General features: G+C 36.1%; 1 protein-coding gene across 1 annotated transcript in view; it reads right to left on the reverse strand.

Annotated features, from left to right (window-relative positions):
- LOC137432387 (unconventional myosin-XV) overlaps nucleotides 1-12,078 on the reverse strand; it is a 214,080-nt gene that overhangs the window by 45,932 nt on the left and 156,070 nt on the right. Inside the window, exons 35-37 of the mRNA XM_068124318.2 lie at nucleotides 7,023-7,120; nucleotides 6,866-6,938; nucleotides 1,453-1,525 (exon numbers count right to left, since the gene is read on the reverse strand). Of these exons, the coding sequence (XP_067980419.2) occupies nucleotides 1,453-1,525; nucleotides 6,866-6,938; nucleotides 7,023-7,120 (244 nt within the window). The remainder of the gene's footprint in view (nucleotides 1-1,452; nucleotides 1,526-6,865; nucleotides 6,939-7,022; nucleotides 7,121-12,078) is intronic.

Raw genomic sequence — 12,078 nt, forward strand, 5'->3', positions numbered from 1 at the left:
TGGAATATTAAAATAATGGTATATTAATATAACGGTATATTAAAATAACAGTATATTAAAATAATGGTATATTAAAATAACAGCATATTAAAATAACGGTTTATTAAAATAACGGTATATTAAAATAACAGTATATTAAAATAACGGTATATTAAAATAACAGTATATTAAAATAGTGGAATATTAAAATAACAGTATATTAAAATAACGGTATATTAAAATAACGGTGCATTAAAATAACGGTATATTAAAATAACGGTATATTAAAATAACGGTATATTAAAATAAATTTATATTAAAATAACAGTATATTAAAATAACGGTATATTAAAATAATGGTATATTAAAATAACAGTGTATTAAAATAACAGTATATTAAAATAACAGTATATTAAAACAACGGTATATTAAAATAACGGTATATTAAAATAACGGTATATTAAAATAAGTATATTAAAATAATGGTATATTAAAATAATGGTATATTAAAATAACAGTGTATTAAAATAACAGTATATTAAAATAACAGTATATTAAAATAACGGTATATTAAAATAACGGTATATTAAAATAACTGTATATTAAAATAACGGTATATTAAAATAATGGTATATTAAAATAACAGTGTATTAAAATAACAGTATATTAAAATAACAGTATATTAAAATAACAGTATATTAAAATAACGGTATATTAAAATAACGGTATACTAAAATAATGGTATATTAAAATAACAGTATATTACAATAACGGTATATTAAAATAACGGTATATTAAAATAACAGTATATTAAAATAATGGTATATTAAAATAACAGTATATTAAACTAACGGTTTATTAAAATAATGGTATATTAAAATAACAGTATATTAAAATAACGGTTTATTAAAATAACGGCATATTAAAATAACGGCATATTAAAATAACGGTATATTAAAATAACGGTTTATTAAAATAACGGTTTATTAAAATAACGGTTTATTAAAATAACGGTTTATTAAAATAACGGTTTATTAAAATAACGGTTTATTTAAATAACAGTTTATTAAAATAACGGCATATTAAAATAACGGTATAATAAAATAACGGTATATTAAAATAATGGTTTATTAAAATAACGGTATATTAAAATGACAGAAGATGAAAATAATGGTATATTAAAATAATGGTTTATTAAAATAACGGTATATTAAAATGACAGAAGATGAAAATAATGGTATATTAAAATAACGGTTTATTAAAATAACAGTTTTTTTAAAATAACGGCATCCTATCATATTAAATAAATAAACTAATGAAATTAGATTACTTGGCAATTAAATTGCCACCACTTATAAACAATCAGTCTCATAATCATGACTGCTTTGAGTTTAATTTATTTTTAAATTGACTTTAAGACCATGAACAATACAACTGAGGGTCACAAACAATCAAACATAAAGGTCCACTCACTTTGAAACATTGACACAGCCATCTTGATCAAACTGCTGTCCTTTAAATCAATCAGTGATTCTTGGATGGGTGTCTTGTTTGGACAATTCAAAAAGACATGGTTAGAGGTAGTGAAGTAAAGATCAAATGGTCAGACAATGTTGTAACATTTCAAATATAGTTAAAGTACATTGATAGTCAATTCACCAAATGTAACTAATACATAGTATGCATTGTATTTACAAAAAAAAAAACCCAACAATGTACTGTTCATAAAAAAAATAAGAAATCCAATGTAAACTTGATAACCCAGCAGGAGATTATATAATTATTACACAAACTAAAAGCAAAAAGTTGGTTTCTTCTTCAATCATGCTTTTCTGTTAGATTTAAAAATATCCCAATGTCTGCTAGTTCATACAACAAGTACATATTTTTAAAATAAGACAATCGATTAATGCAAATATAACTAGAACCGCACTCGGTAGAGAGCATACCTCCGCCAGGTGAACAGTTTACGTTTTGTATCCCACTGATAGGTCGTATCTGGATCCAGACCTGAACCAACATCTAATCAGCTTGTTCTTGTCACCAAACCAATTTATGTACCTAGTTTTGTCATAACTCATGCATAACTCTGTGAGACATCCTGCTATATATCGTTTATGGCCCGATCTCTCAATGGTGACACATAAATTATTCTATTTAGATACAGATCTTCACCAAAATTGAATCAATTCGTCCTTATCATACACAAAATCTGTCCACCAAGTTTCGTCCAAATCCATCCATAACTTTTTGGGATATCCTGCTATATGTCGGTTTTATCCCTATCACTCAATTGTGAAGAATCACTTAGAGATTCTACGAGCCGGATCCAGATCTGGATCTTCACCAAAAGTGAACCGATTCGTCCTCGTCACACACCCACCCTCTCCACGAAGTTTCGTCCGAATCCATCCACAACTTTTTGAGATATCTTGTTCACAGACAAACAGACAGGGGTGAAAACATAACCCCCATCCACATTCGGTGGCGGAAATAACAGGTAAGTTGATCGTTAAGACGAGAAACCACCCTGTCATTGTCACAGCAATAAGGGGCCATTAATAAATTATGTAACGCATGGGGGAGGGGGAGGCTGATTCCAATGCTGTTACGTAATGCTAAATCAATCAATGACAACTTTGTTTCATGCACCCTTTATTTAAAATGCAAGTACTTATATAGTGATACACATATTCAATACATTAATGATAAAAGCAAATCGCTCTCATGTTTAGACATGGTCTTCCCATGTAGTCCGTGGGCTGAGTAGGGTTTACATGCACCCCCCCCCCCCCCCCCACAACTTAACTTCCCTGGTATGTCCATGTACCCCCCACCCTAGGGGTTAGGAAAAACCATGTTAACAGAAAAAAAACTCATTCCCAAGGTACCTCCCACGCATATTTTGATGTTACCCCCCCCTGTCGGTGATTTCCGAAAATTAGGGTTAGGCGAAATTCAAATGGCCATAACTTTTTACCTCGTCATCCTATGGTTGCATATGACCCCTCAAAATGTTTGTCCTGGGACACTCTTTACAATGATATGTGTTATATGCAAATGAGGTCACTAATGAGGTCACCAGAGGTCAAACTATGAGGGAATGAGTTTTTTTTCTGTTAACATGGTTTTTCCTAACCCCTAGGGTGGGGGGTACATGGACATACCCGGGAAGTTAAGTTGTGGGGGGGGGGGGGGGGGGAGGAGGGGTGCATGTAAACCCGACTCAGCCCACGGACTAATGGCAGTCCAACAGATCTATCAGCCAAGGCTTTGTCTTGAGACCTCACTGTAAACTGGTGACTGAAGAAAAAGTGACGTCACTTCCCTAAGAAGACGTCATATTTTGTGTATATAAATGTGTGTATGTGTGTGTGTGTGTGTGTGTGTGTGTGTGTGTGTGTGTGTGTGTGTGTGTGTGTGTGTGTGTGTGTGTGTGTGTGTGTGTGTGTGTGACTGGCTCTGGCAAAAGCAGACACTTGGGGGCATTTCACTTAGTGAGAAAAAGCCGAAGAGAGTCAAAATACGACCACAGGGACCAAATTGAGATTATTATATGGATAAAAAGAGTACCTTCTCGAGATTATTATGCACCAAAACATTTTTCCAAGAAACAACAGAAAAGTTGTGAAATTCGACAAATAATCTAAAATGTCATTCTCAAAATGTGCTCAAAAAGACACGAAGATCGCGAAATTTCAATGTTTTACTACGAGCCATATATCATAATTCGAAGGAGATCCCCAACATACATGTTTAGTATGAATGAAAACCTCTACGTGTGCACATTCTTTGTGCGTGTGAACTGTATTGTGAACTTTGAACCTAATTATCTCCATTGTTTAAATGAAAATAGAATTGTCATTAAAATACCATAACTTCGTTAATTTTCATCCAATTGCCATAATGTATTTATCAAATGAAAGGGAAATGCATGGGAAATCAGATATCAAAATCTCAATTTTGATTTTTGCTTCAAAGTGTCTGCTTTTGCCAGAGCCAGTCATATATATACAGTCACGTGAAAAAGTAAGTACACCCCATGTAAAGTTTTGACTTTTTCAACATATTTCAACATACAGCTATTTGATCTTCATTTCAACAATATTGATAGATAAAGGTGATATAATATAACAAATATCATGAAACATTTACATTTTGTAGTCCATTGTATAATTTAAATAAACATAAATGCAAATTTTGCATGTGGAAAAAGTAAGTACACCCCTACATTTATCACTACTTCAAATACCTAAAATTAGAATCAGGTGCACCAGCTCAGGTGCAAATGATTAGAACATCGTTAAAGAGGATCTTGGAGGAACCTGTCTTATTTAAACCTCAGACATTTAGTTTGGTTTGCTCTTTGTTGTTGAAGTGTGCGACGTCACCATGCCGGGATCAAAAGAGCTCTCTGAGGCCTTCAGAAAGAAGGTTATGGATGCCTACGAGTCTGGGAAGGGATTTAAAAAGATCTCCAAACAATTTGAAATCAATCATTCGACTGTCCGGAAGATCATCTACAAGTGGAGAAGATTCCAAACAACTGCTAACTTGTTCAGGCCAGGCCGCCCCAGCAAGCTCAGCCAAAGAGCAGACCGCAAGATGCCGAAATAAGTCTCTGAGAACCCCATAATGTCATCACGGGACCTACAGGTAGCTCTTGCCACGGTTGATGTCAAAGTGCACGAGTCTACCATTAGAAAGAGGCTGCACAGATTTGATCTACATGGGAGGTGTGCCAGGAGGAAACCTTTGCTGTCCAGAAAGAATATCAGGGCAAGACTAAAGTTTGCCATTGAACACCTAGGCAAAGACCAGCACTTCTGGAACAATGTGCTCTGGACAGATGAGTTAAAGGTAGAGCTATTTGGCCACAGTACCAGAAGACATGTTTGGCGAAAACCAAAGACAGCATGTGACCACAAGAACCTGATACCAACTGTAAAGCATGGTGGTGGAAATATTATGGTTTGGGGCAGCTTTGCTGCATCAGGGCCTGGGCATCTCACCATCATAGAATCCACTATGAATTCTTCATTGTACCAGAGGGTGCTTGAGGATAATGTGAGGCCATCTGTCGGAAAGTAGAAGCTCAACCGAAGGTTGACCTTGCAACATGACAGTGACCCTAAACATACCAGTAAATCTACCAAGGTATGGCTGAAAAGAAAGAAATGGAGGGTTCTTGAATGGCAAATTCAAAGCCCGGACCTAAATCCCATTGAGATGTTGTGGGGGGATTTGAAACGAGCTGTGCATGCAAGAAACCCCTCAAACATCGCACAGCTGAAAGAATTCTGCATGGAGGAGTGGGCAAAAATTTCTCCCAGACGATGTCAGAGACTGGTAGACAGTTATAAGAAACGCCTACTTGAGGTTGTTTCTGCCAAAGGGGGCAATACCACCTATTAGAGCCAAGGGTGTACTTACTTTTTCCACATGCGAAATTTTCATTTATGTTTATTTAAATTATACAATGGACTACAAAATGTAAATGTTTCATGATATTTGTTATATTATATCACCTTTATCGATCAATATTGTTGAAATGAAGATCAAATAGCTGTATGTTGAAATATGTTGAGAAAGTCAAAACTTTCCATGGGGTGTACTTACTTTTTCACATGACTGTATATATATATATATATATATATATATATATCTATATATATATATATATATATATATATATATATATATATATATATATATATATAGTAGACTTGGACTAGATTTAGATAGACCTGATTTATATGTATAAACATACACACACACACACACACACACACACACACACACACACACACACACACACACACACACACACACACACACACACAGAGTGGTCTGACAATAAAGTTGCAGGACTGGTGTTTTTTTTCTCGACAGGTGGCAGCACTGCCTTGTGTTTTGTAATTTGATGTGCATCGTAATCTTCCTGTTCGTACTATGTTAGCCGTTGTATCATCGGTTGTGTTTGGTAACTGTCACTGGAATTTTGTTAAAATTACAAGTGCTGCAATCGTGTTTGGAAGATGAAGGACAAATTTATAGAACCGAGAATCATCATCAAGTTTTTGGTAAAACTCAAAGTGGCGCGGACATTTTCAACAAGTTGAAGCTGGTATGCGGGTTTAACGCAATGTCATGATCATGTGTGTTTTGAATGGCCAAGAGGTTTGCGGAAGGGAGAATGGACGTGAATGATGACGTGTGGTCGGGATTCCCATTGATTGTCAAAATGGACGAAATGGTGAGAATGTTGGTGTGATTTGAGCAACATTCGAAACTCCAATAAAAGGAACTTATTTTGCATCAAGAGAAGAGATCCAGAGAGCCGTATCCAACGAGATAAATGGCCTTTCTTCCAATGACTTAACGGATGCTTTTGAGGTATGACAGCGACGTTGGCAAGCGTGTATAGACTCCAAGGGAGATTGCTTTGAAGGCGACCACTAAATGTAAAAAATTCCAAAAGAAAAATTCCACTTTTCACATTATGGGGTATTATGTATAGATCAGTGACAAAAAATCTCAATTTCATCTCATTCCATTTTAAATTCAGGCTGCAACACAACAAAATGTGGAAAAAGTCAAGGGGTGTGAATACTTTCTGAAGGCAATATATATATATATATATATATATATATATATTTATATATATATATATATATATATATATATATATATATACATATATATATATATATATATATATATATATATATATATATATATATATATATAATATCTTATATCATTTTCAATGTTTAAGGCTCACAGGGTAGCTTATACAGTACATAGTACTTCAATAAAGCCTAATCATTGCTTCACAAGCATATGCCACCATACTATTCTCTCATACTGTTTGTTTGATCCTCACCTTTGTGAACCTTATGAGATTCTCTGCCTGAAATGTATTCTTTCCTCTTTTGCTTTTCCTCTCGTCATAACGTCTGAAAAGACCACCAACAGAAGGGTGACATTAGGATATTGGCCAAAATACTTACTGATAATGTGTGAAATGACACACTCCTCACCGGAAATACTTTTGGGCAAAAGCCAGCATTGTGTAGTCTTGTTTTGGCTCGAGGTCACAAGGAGTATCTTCTATGACAGGTTCTTTAGGAACATTGTCCTGCCCCAAAACACGTTATGATTTATGGTTCGTATAAAATAATTCACAAAGAGGATTTATACTGCAGTATATCATCAATAGATTTTCGTTCCAGTGAAATACAGATTGATAAACATAAATAGCTTAAACAGTCAAATAGAGAGCTGAGTATGCAGGATTACAAACTCATGGTAGTCAAGTGGACAAACACGAGCTCAAAATTGGTCTGGTGGGGCCAGTACAATTTTAACACAACCACAAATCCTTGCAAGTCAAGGAGCGCTTCTACTGCAATTATCAAAGAGCATTTTGCTTCTGCTTCTCTACTCGATTAAGGCCAAAGCAACTGCAGGATACTGACATCTTGATTAGCAATGCCGTACTTTCCTTTTTATATTTCAGCACTATGTCCAGTCACAATGGTTTGTTTTTTAGGTTCACCCATGATATGATTGTCAGGTCATGTGAGCGCTGTGTCCTCTGTTTCAACGATCACCCTAAAGGTGGTTCTTCTTCTTCTTATTCACTATCCAAATTAAGCCGCCATATTCTGAGCCACTTCAGTGAGCCATTGTTATTTTGTTGGAACCCATCTGTGGATCGGTCCCATCGGCCGATGGGTCTGACCCATCTGTGGATGCACGAGAAATGACAATGCAGACCCATCGGCCGATGGGTCTGCGCCATCTGCGGATGTGTTGTTCACCTTGAAGGTGAACCCATCTGTGTTTCCTATGCATCAATGGTGGATGAGTATGTTTATTTGAACCAAAAAATAAGCAATTGATGTCATAAATGTTTATAAAGCAGTCCCTGACATGTGGTTTAATCTGTTAAACATTTAAAAATCATCTCTGTTAAATTCCTACCACATGTAATTCCAATGACTGTGTACCTGGTTGAAGAGCACCATTCTGTCAACACATTCCTTCAAGGTGAACAACACATCCGCAGATGGCGCAGACCCATCGGCCGATGGGTCTGCATTGTCATTTCTCGTGCATCCACAGATGGGTCAGATCCATCGGCCGATGGGACCGATCCACAGATGGGTTCCAACAATTTAATCCCATTCGATCCTGATCATTTTTTTCCCTGCTCTTCTGTCATTCTTCCAATTATAGATGCGTATTTGTTGATATTTCATCTTATAATTTCTCTTTGGCTTCTTTATAATTGTTGAGCTGTATTCGCTGCTGTTGGATTTCCATTCGCTTAACTCGGCCATATACTTTGGGTCCTACCTGTCTGTCCCTCCATCAGGAGCTTCTACCTCGAAAATGACTGGATGCATTTGTTGTCATATTCAGCTCATGTCTGCAATAATATCTGTGCATGGAGGTATATCGGATGATTTTGGGATCGGAGATCATTTGTAATTTTGGCAATTAAAAAAAAACCTCTACGGGAGAGAATAGTGCAGGATTGTATGTATATACATCTGGGAACCATTGTTTATATATATACACTTTACCATCTCCACTACTACCATACCTTGAATTATTTATTATTCAACCGCATCATTTATTTATTCAATTTAAAATTACTCAACCCCCTCCCCTCCTCTACCATCATTATTGTGGTTCCGAAGGAACCCTATTATTTTTTTGTTCTGTGTATTGTTTCCTTCTTTTTCTTCTGTCGCATTTTTCAGGTTTATTCACTTTTAAATTTATTTTCTCCACAACCGCTAGTGCGATCGACGCAAAACTTTCAACGTAGAAGCGATTGAGCTTTTGAGATTAATCCAAACCAAACCCATGTTGGTTTTTTTTTAAATAATAGCTATAACATCATAGGTCATGTGGTATGGCAGCCATGTTGGAAAAAAGGGAAATTTGGACATCTTCTCTGGCACCGTTCAACGAAAAAAATTAAAACTTGGCAAAGGACAGGAAAGCACTATGGGAAATAACATTCGATAACGATAATGTCATCGGTGCGCTTGTGATGACATCATAATTGGATATGTCAAACACTTTATCCGATCAATGAAACTTCATCAGTGTGATCTACAAAGAAATGTGACAAATTCATTAAACTTATGGCGTCATCGGTGACATGGTTTGGCAGTTATATTTTTTTTGAAAAAAGTTAATAATAAACCTTTAAAAATCTTCTCCAAAATGGCTCAACAGATCGATGTGAAACTTTACAGGTATCATCGACTACATATGTGGAGCAAAACTGGATAAACTAAAATGTCTATTTACAAAGAATGTCAAGGACATTGTCCTTCAAATAGCAAAGCTATGGCTGCTTGTCAGGTGTTACCAATGGCACTTTTGGGAGTTGTTCCAAGAAGGTAAATACCCAAAAGACCGCATGCTTGCTCAGAGGCTTTATGCTCACATGGGTGCCACGCAGCTCATCATTTTCTTGGGATCGCTTGCAGAACCCAGAACTGTGTATTTATTTTTGTGTATAATTAATGCTGGTCATCACTGTTGAAAGACAGTAATCAATTGAGACAACTAGATGGTATTCATAGAATACTTACCATGTGCAGTCAACTTGGTGCGAGCCATCTCTTCTGTTTTTGAAGGGTTTTTATATTTTATCCAATATGGCTGCCAGACCATGCGAGTGATGACATCATAAATTTACATTCTCCAAAATAATTGTTGAGTAGATCAGGCTCAATAAATTTCAAATTGATCAGACGAAGCGTTGTTCCTGTCAAATTATAATGTCATAATTAAGGCACCAATGACGTCATCATTAAGAACACTTATTCCCCATGCGGAGTTCTTTACATTGAGCCATGTTTCAATTTTTTTGCATGGAGTGGTTTCAGAGATATAGAGGTGTAACGTTTTTTGTTTTTTACAAGATGGCGCCTGTACAATGTGGCTTATGATGTCATAATTACCATTAAAAAATTCTGCAGGAGGCGCTCCTTTGGTGAAAATTTTGTGTCCATTGGACCAGAAGTTGCAGAGTAAAAGAAATTCATAATGATCAGATGAAGTGTTGTTATACTTGTCAAATTATGATGTCATAACGAAAGCACCGATGACATCATCATTAATATATCTTATTCCCCATGGGGAGAACTTGACAATGAAACGTGTTTAATTTTTTTTCCATTGAACGGTTTCAGAGATATAGAGGTGCAAAGTTTTTAAAAGATGGCGTCCATACCACGTGACCTATGACATCATAGTTATCACTAAAATTCTACAGGAAGTGGTGCTTCTATGGTGAAAACTTTGTGTCAATTAGATAAACGCTTGCTGAGAAAATGAATTTTAAAAATGCATAAACGTACGTACATATGCCATACGTAATTACATACGTACTTACGCCACACGTACACATTCAACCGATCACTTAACCCCGCTCTTCGCTTCACGAGCGCGTAACTATGCGATGGTAAATAGATTATCAGACAGACAGACAAATATAGGTTGCTACTGAAAACAAGACCAAAAGTCTAACAGCGGCGTAGTCGGGCTTCTAAAATATTACAAACCACAAACACATATTATTAGCTTTTTAAACAGTCACTAATGCTGTTTATAACATTAAACAAAGAAACCTGGAGGAATCCAGACATCCATGAGGTACGTTTTACTTACAGAACTGGGGGAAGATCTACTGTAATCTATATACCCCACAAGAGTTGGAGGTATGCTCATTTACCAAGCAGCTAGCTAGCGCTTGCCAAGCCAGCCGTTCCTTAAGGGTTTTGAATGGAGTGCTTGCTCGAATGCTTAAACCAAATAGCAATGTCTCCACAAGAAACTTGGTAAATGAACACACCCAATGTTCTTAAGACCGGACCATAGATTGACTGTAATCTATATACTCCAAAGAGGGCTGACCCTTCCGCTGTAACGACATAATATACGAAATGACGTAGCATGACGGCCGGACACAAAATTGCCCCTACTTTAATATATATATATATATAAGAGATATACAGTCACGTGAAAAAGTAAGTACACCCCATGTAAAGTTTTGACTTTTTCAACATATTTCAACATACAGCTATTTTATCTTCATTTCAACAATATTGATAGATAAAGGTGATATAATATAACAAATATCATGAAACATTTACATTTTGTAGTCCATTATATAATTTAAATAAACATAAATGCAAATTTCGCATGTGGAAAAAGTAAGTACACCCCATGTAAAGTTTTGACTTTTTCAACATATTTCAACATACAGCTATTTGATCTTCATTTCAACAATATTGATAGATAAAGGTGATATAATATAACAAATATCATGAAACATTTACATTTTGTAGTCCATTGTATAATTTAAATAAACATAAATGCAAATTTCGCATGTGGAAAAAGTAAGTACACCCTTGGCTCTAATAGGTGGTATTGCCCCCTTTGGCAGAAACAACCTCAAGTAGGCGTTTCTTATAACTGTCTACCAGTCTCTGACATCGACTGTGAGAAATTTTGCCCACTCCTCCATGCAGAATTCTTTCAGCTGTGCGATGTTTGAGGGGTTTCTTGCATGCACAGCTAGCTTCAAATGCCCCCACAACATCTCGATGGGATTTAGATCCGGGCTTTGACTTGGCCATTCCAGAACCCTCCATTTCTTTGTTTTCAGCCATTCCTTGGTGGATTTACTGGTATGTTTAGGGTCATTGTCATGTTGCAAGGTCCACCCTCGGTTGAGCTTCAACTTTCCGACAGATGGCCTCACATTATCCTCAAGCACCCTCTGGTACAACGAAGAATTCATAGTGGATTCTATGATGGTGAGCTGCCCAGGCCCTGATGCAGCAAAGCTGCCCCAAACCATAATATTTCCACCACCATGCTTTACAGTTGGTATCAGGTTCTTGTGGTCAAGTGCTGTCTTTGGTCTTCACCAAACATGTCTTCTGGTACTGTGGCCAAATAGTTCTACCTTTGACTCATCTGTCCAGAGCACATTGTTCCAGAAGTGCTGGTCTTTGCCGAGGTGATCATTGGCAAACTTCAGTCTTGCCCTGATGTTCTTTC

This window comes from Myxine glutinosa, chromosome 1 (genome assembly GCF_964187855.1).
Source record: "Myxine glutinosa chromosome 1, kmMyxGlut1.1, whole genome shotgun sequence".
NCBI lineage: Eukaryota > Metazoa > Chordata > Myxini > Myxiniformes > Myxinidae > Myxine > Myxine glutinosa.